This window comes from Streptopelia decaocto (assembly GCF_964273445.1).
Source record: "Streptopelia decaocto genome assembly, chromosome: 9".
Lineage (NCBI taxonomy): Eukaryota > Metazoa > Chordata > Aves > Columbiformes > Columbidae > Streptopelia > Streptopelia decaocto.
Genome location: NC_138664.1, coordinates 14,444,591 through 14,469,822, shown reverse-complemented (window position 1 = coordinate 14,469,822; position 25,232 = coordinate 14,444,591). Strand labels below are relative to the sequence as shown.

At 41.0% G+C, this 25,232-nt stretch overlaps 1 protein-coding gene across 3 annotated transcripts in view; it reads left to right on the top strand.

Moving 5' to 3' along the window:
- The first annotated feature begins 6,622 nt into the window (after positions 1-6,622).
- ALDH1A2 (aldehyde dehydrogenase 1 family member A2) overlaps positions 6,623-25,232 on the top strand; it is a 57,737-nt gene continuing 39,127 nt past the window's right edge. The window contains exon 1 of one of the 3 annotated variants that reach the window (XM_082061082.1): positions 6,623-6,685. Coding sequence is in view for 2 of the 3 variants with exons in the window: in XM_082061081.1 (XP_081917207.1) it covers positions 9,706-9,978 (273 nt within the window). In the remaining variant the exon portion in view is untranslated. Of the gene's footprint in view, positions 6,686-9,178; positions 9,979-25,232 lie in introns of those variants that run through there. The other 2 variants (XM_082061081.1, XM_082061080.1) reach the window with 2 other exon arrangements.

Genomic DNA, 25,232 nt, shown 5'->3' with positions numbered 1-25,232 from the left:
GCATCTGAGGGAAGAAAATTCAGACATCCTTCAAAAATGGAAGTCATATCTAGGCAAGGAGCATAGAAAGAACATAAACTCTTTCACGTTACATGTAGAACCACAACAGAGCCTACCAAAAATATGTTAAGGTTTTGCCAAGAATGTGGAAGTAATTATATAAACCTTTTCAAATTCCTTCACCAGAGGAGTGCCACAAGACAGTAAGTAAAGCTCTAGAGGATGAAAGTGTAGAAGGAGCATTCAAGGTGGCTAACTCCACAGCTAAAAAGCTAGAAGAATTATTTGCTGTGCTAGAGAACTGAGTGTTTGGTGGGCAAGGTGGAAGGAATTGTCCTAAAATTATCAGTAGGAAAGACTTCAAGAGAAATTGGTGAGTTAAACAGTAACTAATTGCTGGAGCTGTGCAGTGTTTCCACCAAGAGATTAAAATGTTCAGCTACTGAAGCGCTAGTGCCAGTGGGTTGTTTCTTGCTGAACCCAATCCTAATGCCAGCAAAACAGAACACAGGAAATGCAGCCCCAATGCACTGGTCTTTCAAAACTGATTGTGGGAACAACAAAATTGTCAATGTGATTTCCATGCCAGGAAAAATAGATGAACTGTTGTAAAGAATAAAATCGATAGACACACAGATAAATCTGATACTCTGTAGAAGCATCAAATGTATTATGTTAAGGGAGGTTATGCCTCACAAACTTATTGGCATTCTTTAAGGACATCAAAAAGCACATTGATATTATTGTTCATGCTTGAACGTGTGATCAATGTAACATTAGACTGCAAGACTCAGACCCTTGGGACCCTTACCCCAAGGCAGTTTGGACTGAACTATTTCTTCTCTTCACCTGGATTCAAGCAGAGCAGGAATTCACACAGTGTATATAACCTAACTATTTTTATAGTAATCTTCACTCCTATAGAAATAGCAAAGTGGAGAATAATACTCGTAGCTCCCACAGTTTAAAATCCCATGGGTAACAGTATATACTGCACTGAATTTTTAATAGCACATTATTCAGAGTATCACATAAATTGTTTTACTGATGTAATAAAACCTAAACCAACACAGCTGGAGAGACCAAGGCTATAAATATACTATATTTTTTTGGTATTGTAATAATATGGGCCAAATTATTTTTAAGTCTTAATTTGCTGATTTCAGTTGAATTAGATGAAGTCTGAATGTGTACATCTACTATAATTCACGTCCCTGGCCAAATGCCTTTTCCTAATCTATATTTATGTTTTCATACAGAAACCGCTGCATTACCCTTAAACAACATTCTCTGTTTTATGGATTGATCCTGCTGCTGGGGAACTCAAAGAAAGAAAATCAGGTGAGGAAGATCTGAACACACTGTAATTCAGCATTCTAAGCTTTTTGAGTACAAAAAAATGTATTTCTTTAGTTCTTGTGTTTTCTGATCATCCCTCTGTCTCTGCTGTAGTCCCTGGTGAAAAAGTGTGCACGAAGGCAAACAGGTCTGGCTGAGGCTACCCTGGAGGAGGGGCAGGGCACACGAGGTGACCCCTTGAGAACGTCTTTGTTCTTTCTTCTCTGTTTCTGTAAACTCAGTGTCTAGATAAAACATTGCAGTCCAGATCATGAATATGAGATCAAAATCACACCACATATATGTGTTTTAAGCTTTTTGCCCCAGTAATCCGTAAGGCCTGTTTCAAAGCTTGTTGATGTTCATTGTTGCTGACACTGATTTTCACGGAGAATTAAACTGGACTTCTTCTAAAGCAGGACCCAAAACTTTTCTTTGTTTTTGATTGGCTGGGCACACTGTCAGGCCTTAGTGCTTAACTGATGTTACTACACCTATATATATTACATATAGTCATATAATTGATGACAGTAAATTTTAGAATATATTGTACAGACAAGTCTGTGTAGAACATAGGCCCTTAGAGTTTCCAAGCCATTTTAATCTCTGCAATAGCCGTGCTGCCATAGTGGGGCACAGATAACATTCCACAGCAGAGGCCTCTGTGGCAGGACTGTCAGTGCTGGCAAAATGTGGAAGTGTTAGGGCAATGCTGTACAGAGGGTTGTGTGCACCAGAGCTGTCTGCTCTGCTTCCTTTTGAATGTGCAGGATACGCTCCTAGTGTAAACCTATCTGGTAGCTTGCAGTATGGGCAGGTCTGAATTTGTGAATGCATCTTGAAAAAGGCTGTTTCAATACATTAAGAATTTTGTTTTTAAGGAATAAATCAATTTAGTACAGACAGATGCTTTGTTGCAGCCAATTCCCTGCTCTTTTTTTCTTCATAGCAGATTTTTCTCAAGCAGTTAATGTAAACAAGAAGTAAACGTAAGGGAAGATTATTGACTGTATTCTTTTTAAAATAACTCTTTCCTTTTCCAGATTATTTATAAAAAGCAGTCAAAAAGGAGAAAAAAAAAATAAATTCACCTTTGCTATTAAAAACAAAAGATATCTTAGTAAATATATCCATGCACCATGAAGAAAACCTTGAAGTATATCCAATGGGCTCTGCAGTGATCGTAGCGCTATGTTTTCATAAACTGAGTGGGATATGCTGTCAAAACCTTTTATCTTTCTAGAGGGTACAGATTTCCTTTAGCAATAGACACCCTGAGACTTATTATGTGTACCTGTAAGGTTGTGAAGAGCAGGAGATATGAGCCTATCTGCCTAATAAAATACATTTAACAGGAAAGCCAAGGATAATGACAGATTTGACTCCACTGACACACAAAGGGCAAGTAGCGTATTTGGCAAACAAATAGATGTAGCTGAATAGGACAGCCAGTTTATGGTTTTGTAACCTGATTACTGTCAGGAAGGTGAGTGTTTCCTGCATCTGACTTGCCAATGCATCTACCTTCAGCTGTCTCCCGCTCGATGTGGGCCACCAAGGATGCCATTTAGGCACATTTTGACTCTGCTGAAGAAGCATTTTTTTGTGAGAGCTGCTGTTCCTCTCTTACACAGAGTGTCAGAGTGCTGTCCCATCTCTCTCACAACAAGAGCGTGGATTTTTTTTGCCTTCATGCTCCAAACACTCATCCCTTGTCCTTTAGTGAGGTGCTGGTCTGCCTGGTTTTCATTCTTTAAATTCACTTTCATTCAGAATGATTCACATTTGAACATCTAAATCCTCTGTCTTTCCAGAAGCATAAGCTTTGCTTCTGGGATTCCTTTTACACGTTAAATATTAACAATATAGATGATAAATTTATCTCAGGCCCCTGTATAAGAATATTGGATTGCCAGGCCCAGTTCCTTTGGAGCTCCCCAGTCAAGAATTTTTAATTAAAAAAATAAATTGTTCTGAGGTTCATAGCCGACCCTTTATAGGGTATACTTAGAGCAGACCCAGACAGCAATCTTTCGTCACTTCGGTATGGTATCTACATTCATTAAGGTAATGAAGCTATTAATTGAATATGTAAGTTCAGGTAATTAAATATAAGACTTATTTCTTTAGTTTAAAGGGTAATAATAAAAAATTTAAACTCGCAAACTATATCACACATTTAGTGATGATAAATGTGATCTGGGAAGTGCAATATTCCAATATGAATTAGTTAATTGCTTCCATTCATTAGGTGATATACATTAGCAGAAGGTCAATCCATTTGAGGCTTGATGTGTTTTACAAATAATAAATTCAAACAGGTAAATTGAAGAGAAATTCAAAATAGAAAGGTGTTTTATATATTTTAATTTGGAATAGAATCCCTACAACCATGTTGCCTATGACTTCATGGTTACCAACACGTGTTCTTCCCAGTGCTGTCTCAAGGCGCTGCCACCCGCTGCCAGGTATGCTGTGCAGGAGAAGACAGGTGCTGGTTTTCGGGGACCAGGCTGAACCACCCATGGCTGTGAGCTGCTGTGTGTCACCATGCGCAGGCTGGTGACCAGCCAAGGGGCAGCCGTATGCTGGATGGCCCTGGGAAGCCTGCAGACAAAAGCAGTGCTACCCCAGGCTCTCTCCATGGCTAAACCAGCCTTCTGCACAACAGTCTGCTGAGGGACATGTCACATCTCAAACGCTGACTTAAACTATAATATTAGTTTTTGAAGTTGACCCAATTATAAAGTGAGTCAAACACTGATCTTCCCAAGCATATTCTGCTTTATCACTGTCACTGAATTATTTGTGGCTTGCTTAAATCCTTAAACTTGAGTTTCAGTTTAGGACTGAATTTACCATAGCAGCATTTTACAGTTCTGCTGGGTATAAAATGGCCAATATCACTGGTGAGATAACTGATCCATTTGACTCATTTTTAGTAAAAATTATGTTAAATCAAGTTTTCTTCACCAGCCATTCCTGGATTTTCAGTAATAAAAACAGTTGTTCTTGATATCAGCATTTATATCAGTTTTTACATTAAAGGTAATGTAGAAATAAGGAAAATAAAAGTAGATTTTATTTTGTTCCTTTAGAGCTTAAAATATATCCAGAGTAATTTTTAAACAATTATTAGTAAGATTGATAATATTAAGATAATTAATTCACTGGGATATTTGAAAAATTTATGAAATAATATTTTCAGAGAATCATCATAGTATTGTGGGTGATGCTTTGCAGATAATATTGCTTATGTATGTAACAATATTTTTACTTTATTTGTATAAAATATCTTTGTCTGGAGCAAGGACTGATACCATCCTGCACACAATTCAAGGACCATAACTCTTAAGAGATTTCAAACAGTGAGCCTCTTTCAAATGATGAGGATAAGAGACATTTAGAGAATTGATTCAATTAACCTAGAGGAAAAAAGTGCTATAATGTGTGATTTATGTTTGCAGATAAATTAAAATACAAGTATCTCCTGAAGAGCATTTGCTGCCATCATGGTCAGTAATTAAAATAGCAGGTAATTAAAACAGGACACCTGAGGCTGAAGCTTTTATTCTATATATCAGAAAATGAAGTTCCGATTTAATAAGTGGAAAGCTGAGTTGAAAAATAACTTAGTGGAGGTTTCTTTTCGGTCCCTATTTTTCTTCCAAAAGTGGTTTCTAAAGCAGATCAGAAATAGGAAGGACATTTACTGAGGCAGGAGACCAAGGGTGCAGAGGAGTAGGGTCTCCCAGTCAATACTGAATTTGTGTGAGGAACCAGGGATATCTTCGCTAGATGGTAGTGGGACAGCTGCGAGAAATATATTAATATATAAAAAAGAACTTATGGGTCAGATTGAAATCATTTTGGGACAGGTTTTGAAGTTGGTCTTGAAAGGAATCACTAGAAGCATCTGGCAGAATGATGTGTGACAAAGTCCTTCACGTGTGACAAAGTGCTCAGATTCTGGAGCTCACTGTGGAGCATAAGAAATATTCACAGGTGTGAAGTGGTGAGAAGGAAGAGTTCTGTGTTGGTGGAGGTGCTGTAGCCACTGTCTGTTTCAGTGGTGTGTCCGTATATCCCTTGGTGCAGCTACTCTGCTCAAAGGCGGTATTTGTGATACAGTTTCACCCAGTCCTCTAGTTCTATGACTTCATTTAGGTGATGGGGTCACAGTAGCATAGAACAGAAAAATACCAGTGCTCTGATTGAGCAGCCCCGGAATGCCTTAATTACATCTGAATTGTCTTCAGCATCACAGCTCTGCCTTTCACACCCTCTCTAGCTACCAAAGGTTCTGTTTCCATCAGATGGTGTTTGTGTAAGCAATGTCTATGTCCTTCTCTATAAATACTACCAGTTGCTGAGGGTGAGTGGAGAAACTGAGACTGGTAAATGAAACAAAGGTTATTTCTTCAAATTATACATTCAGATTGATCTAAATATAAAAATAAAACTCCTCAAGAATGATTTTGGTCTTGGCTATATACTAGCCTAAATTGTAACAATGAAGTAAGAAACAGACTCACTTGATTTTTCTTCATTTTTTTGACAGCCATTTTTTCACAGGGTGTGAAGACAGTAATATCTTTGTCATTACAGTCTGAAACAGAACATATTTGTTTCCTGATTTGCTAAGTAAGAGTTTAATTAAAACCCACTCATGTGAGAGAAAATAAGCCAATCTGGCTTATTTGCCAGTGAATTTAGTATTGCCAATTCACAAAAAAAAAAAAACAAACAAACAACCAAACACCAGAAACTACAGGACCTCAGTAAGAATAATTGGTTTCTCTGCTGTACGTAGGTGTTTAGTGACCGCAGAACTTGGGCTGAACTTGGGGTATTGTTTCTGTTCTTTCTCATCTTGGCAATTGTTGGACTGGCTTTTTTTCTTTCAAAAATTAATTACTTTACTGTTGTATTAATTGTTGTTACTAAGCTACTGTTGTAATGTCCAATGCAATAAGGGTATTAGTGCCTTCCACAAATAAATTGTATTAAATATTCACCTGTATGATTTGAAGCCATGACTCCATCTGCTATCACAAAGTAGCCTGTGTAGTGCTGAACCATTGCAGCCGTTCCCCAAGCTGGGTTCATCAGCGCGTGCAGCACAGCATCACAGACCTTGCTCCTGTTTCTGTTTGGCAAAGCTGCTCCTGTACTTGATGAGAACCCACCTGTGCTCTCGGCACTAAGGCCTATGTCATTGTCTTCGCAGGTGGTAGAACAGGAACTGCGCTTGGTCCCTTGCTGTCAGGAAGAGCAGCGGCACATATCCACCGTGTTCTTCGGGGGAGCGCCCTGAGGCTGCCCGCAGAGCGGGACCCACCAAGTGGTGAGTGCAGCGCCGTGCTCGGCGCGGGGAACGCCAGCGAGGCACAGGCAGCCCTTAGTCTAAAGGTGCTCAGCTCTGAGTGCTTTTGCAAACTGAGCTGCTTTTAGCTGAAAGAGGAATGTAGTCGTACAACAAGGAGTTGATGGAGGTTGCTTAAGTAGCTCCAGATTATGTGGGTTTCAACTGCATCTCTGGATGCACTGGAATCCCTTCTCACCAAAATCTCCTGAACTTTATTCACTTGATTTAATAATGAAACTGTTATACAGTCTCCTCATTCCTGAAACCCGTTTAAATTGAAGGAGCACATCCTCACTCTGATTTATTTAAAAACAGCTTTTAGAAGGTGTCATCTCTGTGATGAAGTGTTAGGTCTGTGTTGCCAGTGTGCCATTAAAAATTGAATTTCTGATTTTTAAAAGTCTCACTCATCCCAAGTGTCACAGTTTGACAGCTCTGCGTGTCACATTACAGCACAGTATTATGGATCCATTTCCTGTGTCAGGGGAAAAAAATATAGAAAAGAAAAAGAAAAAAGAAAAATGAAAGATAGCAAAATCTGCAGTCTCCTTCTTTATGATTGAGCTGGAAATTTACAGAAACATGCATGTTAACACTGAAATGACTTAAATGGTACTCTCTATCTTCTACTGCCTGTATATGCAGAAGCAACTTTTGTCCCATGCTCTTGTACGAACACTACGAGAACTCTGGGACAGTCTTTTCAGTGTCCACAAACCTGTAAAACATGGAGCAAGGAATATCCACAGAATCAGCAAGTGGATATTGTAATAAAATCAAAACATGACCAGATTCTGTTGTTTATTCTTGACTAGGTCAATAAAATGGTCAGGTGATATATTTCTTGCTGCTTTGTTTTGCCAGCTTTAGACAGCTGTAGGCTTTGGTGTCCTTTCTCTGTTTATCTATCTGCAATGTGATAACTTCAAAACATGACATCTGATCGGTTTCAAAATGTCGGCTGTGTTTGCATCAGTAAGCAGAACTTCATTTATTTTACCTAAAGTAACAAAACTGGTCAGAGCTTCATTTGTTTCCTGCCCAGCAGTTTTGACCAGAGAGAGCACAGGGCTGTGACTGTACATTTCCGATGTCCATCAGCCCGCTCAGGACGCAAGCTCAAGCCATCTGCTGTTTCATCCAGCAAGCTAGGGCAGACGTCCACCACACGCGTGCTGCTTGCTGCACATGGGATGAGTTTGAGACAGTGAGTGGAGGCATCTGGCTCTATTTGGCTGCTGGCTTCCCAGTAACCCGCTGTATGGCAGGCCGAACCTCTTGCATGATGTGGCCTCCCGCTAAGAGGCCCACTCAAAAAAAATAATACCTGGGAACAGGTGGTTGTTGCTTGAACAAATTATTCTGTCCTTTAGGCCTCTTCTTTTTGCAAGGAACTTTGAAGAAAAGAGAGAGCCACAGCTGAGCTGTAGGGCTTTCCCGGGCAGCGAGCACCTGCTCCTCCTGGTGGCTTTGTTTCCTGAGAGCAATTTGGAAACAGAGGTGCACCTGGGTGCCCTCGCTGCAGAGTCCCAAGCCTCTGGGCTTCCCCAGGGGCTGTCCCTGCCTGCAGCTGCTGCAGCGCCCGCGGCCACGCACCCACCTCCGGCCCTGGAAGATGGGGAGAGTCTTGTCCAGGAAGGTGGAAAGACAGGATCGTGCATCCTGTCGCTAAGGCGAGACAGGAGTAAATGTGGGACCTTGCAAGGGGCAGCGAGTGAAGGAGTACAGCGGTTTTCCGTGAAGGGAGGAGGAAACCCTGGACAAGCGAGAACCCCATTTTGTGGAGATGGCCCCGCGGCCCCCATGGCAGCGCGGGCCTGCGGGCAGCTGGACAGGGCGCGCGCCCGGCCCCGCCGGGAGGAGCGAGCGGCGCGGGGCGCCCGGCGGGACCGCGGGGCGAGGTGCGTGGCGCGCGGCCGTGCCTGCGGCTGGCGGGGCGCGGGCGCGAGCGGCGGGCGCGCGCTGGGGCGCCGTGCCGTAGCGGCGCGCGGCGGCCGGCAGGGGGCAGCACGCGGCCGGGGATGGCGGCGCGGGGGCGCAGGTAGGGCCGGCGCGGGCTGTTCGCCGCGCATCCGCCGCTGGTACCGGCGACGCGCAGCCACTTCGGTGTCAGTTGCCGCAAAAATAAAAGGGAGGCGGTCCGGGAGCAGCGCGCGCGCTGCAGGCAAAGCTGGCGGGGACGGGCCCCCTGCAGAGCGTCCGGCGGCGGGAGCGCGGGAGGGCAGCAGCGCAGCCGCCAGGTGCTGCGCGGAGCCCCCGGCCAGGACAGCGAGCAGCGCGGGACAGTAACGGGCGGCGGTACATGGCCGGGGGGCAGCTACGCTGTCCCGGAGGCTTCGCCCCAGCGGCAGCGCTGAGGGGCGGCCCCGCGCCCTGACCGCGCCTCGGCCGGAGACCCGTGAGGGGCCGCCTGCTCTGCCGCCCCCGCCCCGCCGGCTGCGCGGCAGCTCCGCGCCCGAGGCGGAGCCGGCTGCCCGGCGCCGCGCCGTGAAGCGATGCTCCTGGCAGGTCGCCGTCTCCCGGGTGCCCCCGCCCCGCCAGGGCTTCCCGAGTGTGGTCCAGCCTCCCCTCGGGCTGCCTCCCGCCGCGGCCGGGACTCCCGAGGCGGTGACGGGCCGCGGCTGCCAGGGCTCCCCGCGGGATGTCCCGGGCGGGGCGCCGCGGGGCCGGGGCTGGTCTCTCACGGACGCGGCGCCTCCCCGCCGGCCCCCGCCCGGCATGGGGGAGACGAGGGGACACGACAGTTTTGGTGACACCCCCCACACTCCCCCGCCGGCGCTGACCGGGTTCCCCAGTCCCGTTTCTTGGGCGGGAGGCAGCGGCCCGCACCGGGAACTCCGTCCTCCCGCGGGGTGGCAGAGGAGTCCCCGACGCCCGTGACGGGACGCGGGGGTCGGGGGGCCGGCGGAGGCCTGCGGGCCCGCGGCTGCGCTGGAGTGAGCGGGGCTGTGCTGCTATCGCCCTAGGTAGGACGGACCTGCCCCCCTGCCTCTGCCCCCATGTCCAATGAGAAGAGACCCGGCTTGACACCTGCCTATATACAGGGGACGAGAGCAACATCTTCAGCGCCGGTCCTGGGGGGGGGGGGCAACCCAAAACACAACATCAGGTCAGAGCGGGGGACTCGGTGCTGCTATAAAACCCCCCCCAAGAGTATGACTTCAAGTAAAATTGAGATGCCAGGGGAGGTGAAGGCAGATCCTGCAGCTCTGATGGCATCTCTGCATCTGCTGCCTTCTCCCACTCTCAACCTTGAAATCAAATACACCAAGGTAAGTTGTGCTCGTTTATTCTAGTGGGAAAATTCACGGCTTTCCCTCCAAAGGAGGCATTTTGCTTAAAATCAGTTTTATTTGTCCCTACCCAACTTAAGTGCAGAGATAAAAAAATACTGAAAGACTGCGTTGAATCTGAAGGAAATAGATTTTTAGCCCTGTAAGCATCTGAAAAAACCCAGGATAATAGAAAAGCAAATTAGATCTGCTGGGATGGCTTTGTCACCGCTCTTTAAACATGGTATTTTCTACAGAGCTGCTGGGGTTTATTTTCAGTGTAAAATCAGCAGTTCTCTAAAACATTTGTTTTTTATGTACTTAAGAGGTAGTTTCTATACATACCTGTATATCACAATCAGAAAATGAAAGTGATTTCTTTCTTGAATTACCCTGTGTGCCAAAGGTACTCTTTTTACAATTCCTGGAGGACTCTTAATACTACCAGGTTGTTAGAGCACTGGAACAGGTCTCTACTAACTTCCGTGATACTTGAATTCATCCGTGAACAATACTGGAAGAGGGCATATTTTTTCCTACTAACTTTTAAGACTAATTTTCATAGAGGGTTAAGAACAAACCCAGTGGGTTAATGTAGAAAATTCTGCTGGTTTTCTATGGTGTATTCTAGGACTAAATTGTTTTTTTCACTTAAAATGGGCTTTCAGAACAGTTATTTTTTTGTAAGTGCAAGCTGAATTTTTAAAGTTGTTTGTATATTTTCAATCTTTGTATCTTTAGTATCTTTAGTTAAAGAATGTCTTCATTTCTGTTGGAGAAGTTTCAAGTGTTTTGTATAACCAGATTACAATGTGTCTGACTTTGTTTCTAATTACTGAGTAACTTAATAGCAAAATATACACATCAGCACTGGAAAAAGTGATAACATTTTTATCTACTGGAACTGCAACTTCAGGAGCTTTAAAGCTGATAGGAAACTCATTTTGGCCGATGTAGTGTAATTTTTTCCTCCATATCATCACTTTCAAAGCTTTTCATCTTTTCTCTTTTTTAAGCGGGTGCCAAAACCAATTTGTCCTCTAATTTGTTACAGCAATTCCATGTCCTAGAAGAATGTTTCAGAGGAAAGCCAACTATTTTAGATTTCATTACATTTCAACGCAAACTGTTAATATGCAAATTAAAATATGCATATTATTTCTTGCATATACTATATTTGAAAATAGTTTAAATAAGGAATATAGTTACTTGATGTTGTGTGGTGTTACACTTTGGGAGCAATCATATTGTGCAAGTAATATTTGGCATGAATTTTGTTTATTGCTGGTTTGAGTGTAAAATATGCCGCAGGAGTGTTTGGTGGATAATAGTTGAGAGTAATATCAGTCTGCACAGTAAGTGTACTTGTGTTTCTCTGTTCTAAGACTAGAGAATTGGTTCTAAAAATCTTTGACAAAGATAATAGTCATCAGCAATCTTATCTTCCTGCCAGTGAGAATGTAAGCTGGATAACTAACCTTTAATAATTCAGAAAATATAGTGCCATCATCTCAGAAATATGTAAGACATTACAGATTTTATGCTAATGGAACAAGTAAGATAAAGTTGTTTTATTTCAATATTAAGCCAAAATCGACAACAACATGTTTCTTCTAAGCTTGGTTTTGAGGTATCAGGTAACTCCTGGTTGCTTTTGAGAGAAATTTGCTTTAGGACAGGTATCAAATATTTCACTTGGCATCTCCTCTGTCTCTGTTTTTCTGTCTGTCTTGCTCTTCCCTCCTTTTTTCGCTGCAGGAAATACAAGTGATTTATAGATAATGGGAGTCTTCAGCTTGGAGTCCTGTCTTGGGCAGGACTTTTAACTAGGATCCACTTTCCCACCTATTACAAAGAAAAACAATCAAAAATGAAATAATAGAATGTAACTTGATTCTTTCTTTTGGGGGAGTGGTCACTTCATGTCTTAAATGACAAACAACTTCCATAAACAATAAATAACATTAGGCTAAAGCACTTTGGGGAAAAAAACAAACCAAAACCAAACATTGTAAAATCAGACATCTGTAAGCATTCCTAGTAGCTCTCTCCTGCTTGTTAGCTGAGAATTTTAAATACACTACCAGGACACAGAATTCTTGAACTCTTTATTGCAGCTGTCTCTGAGTGTAAAATCTTAACCATTTGGGAGTTAATTCTTTATGAAAAATAGAGGTACCTGTGAATGTTTAAACTAAGTGAAGTAATTTTAAAATATGTTTCTCCAATTAAATTCCATTTCTGGAATTCTGAAATGGGGAAATAGACAGTTTTGTAAAGATAGAACATGTTAAAATTCCATAGTATGTACCAGAAAAAAAGCAAATTTATTCAATAATCTTTAAAACACTACATTGTCCTTGGAATTACTATGAAAGCTCCTTCCAAGAACATAGATAAAACAAATACTACCCATGTAATTTTCATGTATTTGATTGTTTAGCCAAATTATTGAAACTTGTGAAATATTCCTCTGGTAAGTTTACTGAAGCGAGCAGAAAGCTGTGTGTTCAGTCGTTCCGATCTGTACACCTGATGCAGCACACAGAGGCAATGTCGTTTTTCATTGGTCAGAAAAAATGTATTTAGTGATGAAAATTACACGATGCCATGGCTTTATGTAAGATGTGCAACAGTATCTATTGTGACTTCAATATTGTGAGTCAGAATATACTTCTTGTAAAAAACAGTCATTAGAAATATTTTTCCCAGCTTTTTAATACCTTGGCACGATCTCTGTGAAAATACAAGTGCTCTAGATGCGTGTAATAAGAATTGGTGAACAGGATGTGAACCAGACATGACGATGAGTGTCCAAGCACACACGGTTAAGTTTTTCTGTGAGGCTGGCTAGTACTAAAACTCCTACAAGCAAGATTATCTCTCTTTTCATTGTGATGGCTCTTTCATTCTCTACTTCTTAACATTAACATTTGGGGAGGGATTGCATCTGCAGAATGGGGGATCTGCCAGTATGGCATGGGATGATGTTATTCTAGAGTGCTGTGGCACAGCAAGCGCTGCTCAGACGGAGCGGGAGGTGTTGGCAGCGCTGGGCGCCATGTGTAAGGGAGCACACAGGTAGGAAGGGGATCCAGCCCTCTCCCTGGCAACAAGTCATATTTCTACAAATGTCAACTTTATTCCAGAAATTTTCCTAGAATGTGCTGCTCCAGAAATATCAGATGTGTGAGATAAGCTGTAGTATGACATCCAGTAGAGACATGCTATTAGCATGTTTTATACAGGAAGCACAGCCCTCTGGGTTGATGGCCCTGAGAACCTGATAGCTTCTGAGGGTCATCAGAGGGTTCTGAGCTCAGCGTTATACTGATGCCTCCCTCTTTCATGCTCCATTCTCCCTCATGAGACTCGAGTGTCTCCCAGGATTCTGACAGTAGATGAGGAATCAGCCCAAGGGATTGAGTCCTTTGCAGTGTTTTCTTCCTGCTGTCTCCATTTGAGGAGCTAATGGTGTTTTCTGCAGGATGTGGTTAATCCTTCCTTTGTTATGGTATAATCAAATCTGCTTTACAGAGTATTTTCACAGTGGTTTTAGTAAGTCACATTGACTTTAAAAGACAGCTGGGTATAAAATGAGGGACCCTAGGGTTCTGTGCTGTCTTAGCTCTGTCACTACATCGTATAACTGAGTGAACAAACGTTCCGTGTTTGCATTATGTTGGGGACACTAATCCAGCTGGATGGTTTGAGTTCTGTTTCTTGCTTGCCAACTGATTTAAGTCTGAGAAAGAGCTGAAGGACTTTAGCATAAGGAAAGGTTGAAGAATGGTGGTTTTGAGAGCTTTTTATGAAGAGGTACTCTAAAGGGGTGAAATTACAGTGCTGTGGCAGTGAAGAGGTACAGAAATGTTTCTGTAGTAATAGCCTGTGAAGTGACTGACAAATGTATTTTTGTCCCATGTGAAAGGGTTTGCCTCTACTATTACACCCTAGGCTAAAATTGGGTCAGCTTCTAAACACAGCCCAGGTGAACTACCCTGCACTGCAACAGAAAACTGTATACAGCGGTTTGGATTCCATGCAGGCAAACCGCTATCAAATACATTTCAAATTCTTGTATGATAAGCATTTGGGTTTGAAGTGTTTTGTTATTAAGATTCTGTGTTTTCATTCCCATTGTGCTTTATTGGCCTTGCCCAGAAATGAATGCTTGCAGAACACTATTACAAATTCTTTTCACCAAAATTTCCAGCGTGTGTTTTCCAGATAAAATCCTAGACTGACATTAAGACAGGAGGCAGGAGATCTATTTTATTTAGAATAATATGCAGAAACTTTTAAAATTTTTTAATTGAAGACAAGCTTTGGCAAAACTCAGGTAAGTGTAGAACACATGCTATTTCCCACCTGTCTTTCCTGAATGAGCTCACTATTTTAATGCCTTTTGAAGTCAGATTCACTGAGTGATAGCTGAAGAAATCAGCTCCCTTTTTTGGGTCAGTTCAGTGACTACTCTTTAGTTACAAAAATGGGGCACATTAAATTAGAGATGTTTGCATAAAGAGTAGACTAATAGAACAGCTACTTTTCCCCTTTGTGGAACACTTCAGTATCTGATGCTAGTGTCAGGTATGTCCCTTTCTGTCGCCGTATATATTGTATTTAGATTTACTGTTGTTTAAATTTGCAGTTTGAATTCTCTTCTAGTGTGTTCATACTTTGTAGTTAGTATTACAACCCATATAGCAATTGCAAATTATTTATGCACTTGTTTCCAACTAACAGCCTGAATATAGGATTATTTATTTCCTCCCAAATCTTTAAGGTCTTCTGCACAAACCCAGTTTACCCAGGTTTGCATGAGGGATCAAGAAGCAACTGTAGTCTTGTGCATATCCAGTCCTCTGCTATTGTTTACTCCATTACAGCTGCTATAACCATGCAAGAGCATTACAAATATGTAAACTACCAGGCTGAAACTGGCAACAACTAGATAACTACTCCGGATAACTGCTATATTGCTATATTACTGAGTAGGTAACTGCTGTAGCAGTTACTTACTGTTACTCTTACTGTGCTGAACTTTTAGAGAAAGAAAAATCTTTAGGGAAAATGCAAACTGCTTTAATACATCAACCTGTACAATACGATATTGCTGGTGAGGGGGAAATTTTCTTCTCTTTTGTCCAGTCCATAAGGTCAGATGATACACTGAAAGACAAGGTATGCAATTTGTGTTTTTCTCATCTTTGCAAAAATGTTTATGATTGCAAGTATTCCAGTACAAAAGAGGCACACCAAAAGCAGAAGGTCAGTAATAATCAGAGCACTTGCCCAAGCTGAAGAGCAGCCAAATTCATACCCCTGCCTGCAAACACAGCAGAAACTTGAATATAGATCCCTTCTTTCCAATGGTGGATAGGTGCCAGTTTTGGATGCTGTCCACCTCTGGCTGTCCTAGCAAAGAGTCTCACATTCCTTCCTGTTGGATAATTCACTTGTATTTATGAGGCCTGAGAGATACAACTTTGTAGCCCAGTGGGAAGGACACTCATGGAGGAAAAGCAGGGTTCAGTTCTTTACTCCAAGAATACTCATGATGTTGGACAGAGCAAGGATTTGGTCCAAGATGTATAGCTGTCTAGGCATTGACCCTAACTATTGGACTATTGAAGTACAGAGTTGGGATAACGCACCTGGAACACACACTTTCATTCTAACAAAGCAAAAAAACCCCAAACCAAAACAAAAAACCCCACTCTTAAATTTTCTATTCCATCCTGTCCTTCAGAAACATTTCCCTCAGAAGTTCACCAATCCTGGTACGTTTCCATATTAAATTTCTGTCTTGATGCATCCACATTTTCTGATTAAAAAACTCCATCAGTCCAAAAATTCTTCATGATCTCTGCTCAGCTTCACCATCTCCCCGTCCACGCAGAATTGTTCCCCACAGACCTTAATGGGCTCTGTCAGTTTGAAGATATTCGCTGCCATAAACTGCTTTGTTCTTGAGAGCGCCACACAATGGAACCACCGTATCCATTTGTCTCCCCTTCTTTACAATGCACATTAACAGCTGCCTTCAATAAGCTGTCCATAGACATTGCAAGTCATTGGGAACATGTCAGCATCTACAAGTAACTTGAACCCTTCCTTCCAACAGGCTTTGCTTTGCATTTAGTACCTTTGGCAAATTTCACCCACCCTTGAGTTGCCCAGATGCCTTTTAACTCCAGCTCTTGTGATATTTTCTTCAGTATTCTGATTAGTCTGATTATTTTTATCTGCAAACTACGTACTTTGCTATTAATGATCTGCAAAAGCAGGTGAACCAAGATATTGATTGCTGGTCACATTAATGAAGGGGCACCTTGCTATTAACCTCTTTCCAGGGAGAATTATCCATTTATTTCTAGTCTTTTTATCTTATCTCTTAACCACTTTTTAATCCATGGCAGGACTTTATCTTTCACCATATGGTTACTAACTTTCCTTAATAGCCTCTTGCTAAGGACTTTATCATCAAAAGCCTTTTTAAAGTCTAAATAAATTATATCCACTGATTCATCTCGGCTCCTCATTTGACTAACTATCTTCCAAGAAATCTCACAGGTTTACAGGGATAAACGGCAAAAGATGAGTTCAGTGATCTATATAATAAATTCTTACTCAGATCCTGCATAAAGTCACATTTTTGTCTTTTACAGTTTTGCAGCTATCTTTCCTAAGGCTGAGCTGTAACATTTTGCTATTTATTTTTTGCAAATTGTTTAACCCCACTTCTGAAAAACCACAGCTTTTATCTGATTGTTTAAAGAGCAGAACTCGCTCTCTGAAACCAGTAACCAAAACATCAACTTTAGTTCGGCTGAAATAAACGAGAGACAAAAATGTATTAATACAGAGACATAAGGAAGCTAGGTAAATATAATATAAGCAGAGATGTGTAAAGGTTTAAATAAAACCTTCAGGAGGTTGGAGTTCTGTGCAGTCCTCTAGAGAGGAATCCTCAGAGATGCAACGGCATCCCCACTCAAGCACAAATAAGTGCATAAATAGCTATGTGAAGACTTACTACTAGACTATGAAGTCTAAAAAGTGATTGCCATCTAAGGGCCCCAGCATTGATAGCTTTCATTCTTACGCAAATGAGCAGAGGAATTCCTGTTCAGACTGCACATGCCTAATTATATTTTTTCCAAAACCTAAGTCCTTTATTTTAGAATTGTCTAAAAACATAGTTCTACTGACCAGCATTTTCTGTCACTTCTAATAGCAATCTACCTTTGTGACATGAATGTAACACATAATTTTAATTTATGCAGTATAACTAAGCTTTAAATATAGGAGCACTTAATTACTTAAAGTATGGTACGTGAAGCCACATCGAAGTGTTGCTGTAATAGCATTGCTGAAGTATTCTCCAACTGACAAAAGAAAAAAAAGGACTAGATTTTTACCTTATGACTTGAAACATAATACAGTCGAGCTTTGTTGGACTGAAATGGGAAAATACTTCAGAGCAGAGAACCATCCACATCAAATTCTGTGACCCAAATGAGAAAGTTTAAGGTCAGCTCAACCTCAGTTGACCTCGGCTGGAGGTTAAAACAGGGACTGCACTGACCACTAGAGTATATAGACCTTAATCTGTGAGGGATTCATAGGTAATGAAGAATCTAAAGGGATGCCAGTGGGACAGCTGTGGAGAGGCTGACAGCAGGTGCTGCGGTTACAGAGAGGATACTCTTTGCTAATTTCCACGTGGATTTCCAGTATGCCCCAATTTAAAATAAGTTAGTTATAAAAATCCATTTAGAAAGTCACAAAGGTGTAGGAAGTGCTGCACAGAAGAACAGGCTGCAGGCTCTTTGCTGAACTCGGATAGGAAGAGGATGCCAGGGAGACACTGTTCTCTTACCATCTCACAATGATCACACAAAATCCCTGTTTTGACTCGGACGCTATCAGAAAGTGCCTTTTGCTACAGAAATTCCAAGCACACGTATTTACACAGGTAAAGGCTTCACTCTACAGTGAAACTAATTTATTTCCAAAGCAGATCTATTTACTATTTCAGTTAAATACAGGTATTATTTGACCATCATATAAAAGCTAATCTTATCCTCCTGTGAATAGGTCAGCATGCCTTAAGTCTGGCCTCAAGTGACTAAAGCTGGTCAGAACCTCAGGTCTATGTTTCATCTGAAATATGACTTCTCCAGTCAGAAGGTCCTTCCTGGTTTGTGCTGTGACATTGTGTTCTCATGCTTCAGTGTGAAAAACACCACTTAATACCTCATCATCATGACCCCTACCACCACCCTGGTATATTCTTAGTGGCTTTTGTGGAATTCCTGATGCCTCAGCTTTTGAAAACTGGAAGAATTTAGATGTGTTAGCATCTGGGATTTCTTTGAGCAACTTCATTTCAACTCTTTGCAGCACAGTTGGGACTGAATTGTGTGCTGGATGTGGCCTATTGCTCGTATTACAGTTTTAGTAAAGACGAGTATTTTACTTGTCATATTCTAGTGTTCAAACTAGTGGCTTTGCTTTTCTGCCCTTGGCCCTACAACACTCGTTAATTTTTTGTCAGAAATGTCATCTATTTCGGTATTGCCAAATTAAGAATCCCCCCAGTGAGCAGCCACTTCTGGAAATATTTCCAGTCTCCCTTTTATACCTTTCATGGCCAGGTTGTTTTCAGAATCCACTGACTCTCCCATAGCCAATATTTGGTTATTTATCAAACGTAGGCTTCTCTTGGCTATTTTATCTGCGTTACCTTTTTGGTATTTTTCTTCAGAATATTTAGTAGCAACTTCCAATTTTCACTTTGTGTTTTCCAGCCTTTTAAAGTTAGCACTTTGTTGGTTGGTTGGTTTGTGTTTTTTGTTTGGCATACATTTGCTCTTGTATCTTCCTGCTTACCTCATTTATTCTCTTGCTTGTGCTTCCAATTTTTAGTCTTGGGAATGCAAATCTTCTTTGACTCTCTCATTCTTCAGCCTCCATGCTGATTCTATGGATTTTAATTTCCTAGCTTCAAGCAGGGAGTTTCTAAGTTACTTCCTCTCTTAAAAAAATTGCTTCTTGATGTTTAGTATCCCAGAGAGTAGGGCTTCTTCATGTGTTTCTCTCCTGCAATGAAGCTGAAATTATTTATGTGGTAACCATTTCTCAGGGGTTCAGACACAATTTTTTGTCCTTGACAGGACTATGTCAAATGTTGTTTAGATTAGGATACAGAGAACTGTATGTTCTTTAGACACTATCTCAGTAGTGCAGCTCTCTCTGGACTAATACGCAGTTACTTTTGCACCAGTCTTATTCCCCTCATATCCTTTTTCCAGTTCAGTGCCACTTCAATGTCACTTCAGTTGCTCTTATCCAGAAGTCAGTACTTCACCCCTGCTATCATCCTTCATGATCTATGCTGCCTCTCTATCTGTGGGTCTACATTCTTTGTTACATTTCTCTCTTAAGAAATATCCACGCAATTCCTTGCACATGGAGCTGCTCCCCCCCTCTCTGCATCCTGACTTGTCCTCCCTATGTGGCTTATTCCTGGAAATTGTGGTATGCCTCTGATAATTCTTGTCCCCTTATGCTCAAAACAATCTAGTCTCCTTCGTTTCCGTGATACTGTCCAGAGCACCCATTTTCACACTCAGATTTCTTTTGCTGGTTTATAGGCACTTGCACTTTTATTTCCTAACTGTAAGATGACCTAGATGAAAATTAGGATCTAGTTGAAAAATCCTGTAAAGTCTTTTCAGCTTAACCATTAAAGCACTTCTCACAACATTGTACCTTGCTCTCATTTACCACTCTGCTAGTGTAAAAGGTCCTTAAAATAGAAATTAGATTTAAACTCGCTTTAATACTTCTTTGCACTGTCAAATTGATTTGAGAAGGCATTTATGTAATTGCCAGTTGTATACATAGATTTTTTTTTTAAAAGGAACCACTTAATTTTGTTCTTTGAAACATATTTGGAGTTTATTTTATGTGTTCTTTGCATCCAGGCATAAAAGCACTGTCCTGATTCCACTGGGTATTTTCAAAATCTACCAGTATACCATAACATATGCATTTTACATTTTTCAGCTGTAACAGAAATAGTTTGAATTTACTCTTGAGTAGTTAGAAACTACCAAGAAATTACCACCTGCCTTTCCAAATCAGGGAGTTTATTTTATTCTCTCCAGTTGTGACGCGTGGTTACAACAGTCCTGTACTAGAACAGCCTGCACAGACCCTGGGAAACATGCACATGTGTTTTTCAGGACATCTGGCTAAGCCTTCACTCCCTCTTCCATCGGTGCTTGATGGTTTTTTGTTGGTCTTCCTCTTTTTGTCCTTATCACACTTTATTTATTTTTTTTTACACCACTGTTACTTAACGGCCTCTTCTGTCTGTTGTGATGTCTATGGGATGCTGTTTTCCTGAGAGATGAGAATCAAGCTCTGCTTTTTCACTTCTCCATCTGAAATTGTGATATGAGACTAACACTAAATGGGTTAGCTGTGCTGATGATGATATAGTCTTGGTAGACCAGTCCTTTGACAGTGATTTAAAAATCCATTTGTTACATTACTGAAGACATTTTTAGCTAGCATCACTCAACTGAAAGTGTTATTATTCTGCTCCTTCATCAAAGCTTTTAGAAAGCATTTAGTGATTCAGTCTCACTGTAAAACTGGTGACAAGGCTCCTTCACAGATGGGGGAGTTTAAATTTGTGGGAGTGTAACCATGACTAACTCAGACAGTAGGTCACTGTCAGAGGCAGGATCTCTTGCTAAACAAGCCAGGCTACTAAAGATAAAATCTGTTCTTCTGTATGCACTGCTCGGGTAGATGGAAATACAGACGAATTTTGGAGCCAGAGTTTACCTGCGTATGTGTGTCTACAATTCTATATGGTATTAATTGTACACTTTTCTATATACTCACCTATACATGTGCACACAGCCTAGATGAAGAGACCCACTGTATCAGGAGTTGTCTCTGTTGTGATTCCCTTGAGCGCTGTGTGGGCGGCAGTGCCCTCCTTGCTGGCAGATCTGCATAATGAGTTCAAATGAAGCTGGAGCTTGCAATGTTGCTCCCCTCCGTGCTTTTCTGTTGGGAGGAGGAGTATTTCCACTGGCACAGTGCAGTGACAGTACTGCAAGTCCAGGTGGTTGCCTCTGGTATTATTTTTATTCACCTTTCAAAGGTTTTGTTTTAGTAAGGCACTCCAACATGGAGGGAGAAGGAAGGCCCTGCTATTTAGATGACAACTAGGAACCCAGTGCAGAACATGCCCAGCAGCTGGTGCAGCACAGCTCTTCCTCCCATCAGCCAAGACAATTGCTTTTAATGTTTGGATTCTAGCTGAAACACAAAAGTGTTCAGGCTCTTGCTCTCTGTCTCAGCTCATTTCTCTCCTTGAGGGAGAGAAAGTTATCCCGGATAACTTATTTCCTGGTTAGAAGCATTTACCTGCTTTCCTAGTGTGGTTCCCTGTGACTGGGAACCTTTGTAGTCAGTTCTTCCAGCTGTTTGCCTAAATGGTCTTCAGGGAGACTAAAAGCAGTGAACCTGGAATAACAACATTTTACTTCATCTAGGTCCCATGAGAATTTAGTTATTACTTAATGGATTGAATTGGCGACATACCTTACACCAGATAACTGCCAAAGGTTGCATGAAATTAACCTTGGCAAACAGCTGGTTATTGGTATACTCCTTGCAGAAAGCTGGGCACAGGGGGACGTGTTTGCTGTAGTTAATATGTTTTTTCATACCTATACATGCCAATAGTATTTGCAATGTCTGGCTGAAAAAATTCTCAGCTTAAAGTCTTGATGGTGGTTTTAGCCATTTAGTGATTGTGTGTCATGTTCACCACACTGAGCATAAATCCTGTATTGTAAACAGCAGGGAAACTAATGAGAGTTGCCCACATTCTGCTATCATTATGAGGGGTTCCAGCAGAGAAAATGGGAATTTGGTTAGAGAGGGGAAGAGAAAAGAGAATTTTAAAGGAAACGGTGAAAAAAAGAAATTAGGACTGCAGATATTAACATTTGTTTTCAGGGAAGGCTTTTTATTGATAAGGATTATAACCTACTTTGCTCATTTAAGGAAATATCTGTACAGTTAGGTTTTGGTTTTGCCTTAGTCCATGTTATTAATACTGCATGTTTCACAAAAGGTGAGGCTCATGTTTTCAATTTACATACTCAAGTTATTAGTCTGCTTCTATTTAAAGGTAAATCGAAGAGCTCATTTTTCATGCAGGCCTACATCTCTCTACAGAATAGCTTGCCAATCATATATAAAAATGTTAAACTGTATTAAATTTTGGCATTATTTTGCTATACCCTGAAGTGTTTTATTTGCTTGGGACTGTAATCAGCTCTTGCAAGAACGTTTCACATCCAATTTTAGTCTTAGCACCACGGTGTACTTCGGGGTGTAAATTTGTCAGGTATCCAAGCACAGCAGGATACTTCGACAGCTTAAGCCCAGTTCTCCCAATCAGCCTATGAATACTAATAAGTTGAATGATCTGTTCCAGTTTTGTATATGTAAAATCAATGGCTTATCAACAGAAAAAAAAAAAAAAAAAGAAGGAGAAATCAGAACTTAACTCTGAAGAAAGGGAACCTAGATAAGGGTTCTCGTCTTCAGAAGACTATTCTAAAGTAAATAAATCAGTATTTCCCAAGATTTTTATTGAAAAGAATTTCCAACCTGAGGGATTTCACTGCAGCATTGAATGAGAGGTGTTGGGTTCCTTTGCATCTTCTTGAAGAGCAAAAAGGGTTTATAAATCAGACTTCTGGGAATTGTTATCACACAGCTTCTCCTAACAAACACAACAATTTGTTTTAAAGGCTTTCACCAAAGATGTCATAAGTGGTAATCTCTATATTGTAAGTGGGTACTTAATGTGATTTAACTTAATGCAGATGATGCAAAAGCTATTCTCTCCCAAAGCCCATTAAGAACATCCAATTTTCTGGTAAACTAACACTCCTGCTTACTATCATAGAGATAAGTGACTGTTTAACCAGGACAATAAGCAATAGTTTCAAACCAAGGCCGCGAAATTGAGTGGCCACAAAACTGGTCTTAGTGAGAGTTCAGATTTTGAATGCAAATGCCACAAGCTGGATTTTTGTTGGTTTGTGTTTTTTCTAGGACTAGTTTGAATTTCTGTATGTACAGACATGTACATATAGGCACTTTCAATCACCTTAACGAGTAGTACTAGTGAATATCATTATTTCTTATATTAGTAAGCATGGTCTAGGTAGAAGAGGTCCGATGCAAGCCATTTATGTAAATTACGTAAGAAACTGATAAATACTGAGTATTATTTTATGTTTTCCTGAAGTGCAGATCATTCTAATAGTTTATCCACGTTAATGCTTCTCATGCTGCATGCTTATTTGTTTGTTTGACTTTTTTGTGGATTCTGTACATGCAGAATGACATGAAAGGAAATGTCACTGGTACCACTTAGCAAAATATACTAACGTTAATATTTGAAAATGTTCACAATGCAAAGTAGAAGTGAAAGCAAACTTTCCAGGAGCTTACGGTTGCTCACTTGGGTCTAATATAGAGTTAGCACTTTGCAGGTCAGTGGCTCTGCTATTTGTCTCTGACCTAACAGATCTGGAGTTCTTCACATCAAAACCAAGTCTTGCTGAGCCGAGATCAAACGTGTTAAGGTAAGGATCTTGCCAGTGATTTATCGTGCCAGGGAGGGTGATCAGGCCATAAGGGGCCACTGCAAATGAAGCTGACATTCCAGCAATTTCTCATGTGTAGTCATAAGGTAATTTTCTCAGAAAGAGCTTTTAAGGAAAAATAAATTTGCCTGTTGTATTTCTCTACGTTGCCTTTAGTGTCTGAAATCCTAGTATTTATTTATGCAGCACAGCTAATTTCTAGGTAAGACCTTCTTGTTCTTTGGTGATAAACATTTAAAATGGCAGTTAGTTACCTACACGTGATGATCTGCTAGATTCTTTCAAACGGCAGAACACATTTCCCCTGTACAAATAAATAGATCACGCTCTTCTATGTCACACATAATGAGCACACAAGACCTGCAATGCACAAACGGTGCAAAACACAGGAAAACTATACACACTAATACGAGTCTTGTTTGTACAAATCCCTCCTCATTCCCAGCATTTCAAATGAGTGCTTGTGGAAGGGTTTCCAGGATCAAGATCTTAATAGCCGCAACTTCATTAAAGCCCATTGACAGCCCGATAACTGATTCTGTAAACAAATACTCCCTTCTCTCCACTCTTGATTTAATGGATTTTTAGAAATCTTTCATTATTTTGTAAGTTGCAGTAAGTGACAGCAAGGATCACACTCCATAAAAAAAAACCAGCCATCCTTAGCTAAATCATTCAGTGACGGCTTTTCTTTGTTACTAGTGGAAATGTAGAGCATACTTAATTTTGAGTCATCCTGGCTTCAGAAACAGTGTTTTCTGATGAAGACAGTAAATGTTCTTCTCCAGCAATTAAACAGAGCCCCCTTAGTGAATGGAAAAGTAAAGCTTAGGAACTTAGTTTCTTAGGAATACATGAAATATTACCTGAGCTATGGGAAAGTGTTGTTGTGCTCCTGTGTTGTGCTACTAACAGCAGATAATTTCTTCATTAGCTGAAAAAAGTAATAAGAGAGCCAAAAGGAGTAAAATGTTGGTGGTGGGTATAGTTCAACAGACAATACAATCTGAAGTTTCTTGTCTTTAGATTAATTTTCCTGAAAAACTAAGTGCAAAAATAATCCCTTTAATGAGACTGAATTGAAATAATGGATGCTATATCAGCATGTGGCACAGTGAGAAACTAAAATAGAAAAGGTATCATCGCAGTTTGACAGCCTGAGTTTTTTTGCAGGAAATACTTGGGCGGGAGGAGGAAAGTAAGCATGCTACTGCATGTTGTTAAGACTTATTTAATCTTCTTAACTAATTACTCAAACTTCCTAAATCAAAATCATACAAACAAAAACGTTTAGATAAGCTGGGAGTTTTTTCAAATGGGTGCCCCCTACAGCTCAGAAAATAAACATGACAGGTTTCCCCTGTCTGATGTGCTGCCATTTGCAAAAGAACAGACCCAGCTCCCAGAAAGAAGACTAATTAAGACAGGAAGACAGGCAGGTCAAACATTTGGTGTGAGGGATTTGGGACATAGGGGAGAAAAAAAATCATGTTACATTCCACTTTCACAGCAGACTGACAGGGACTTCAA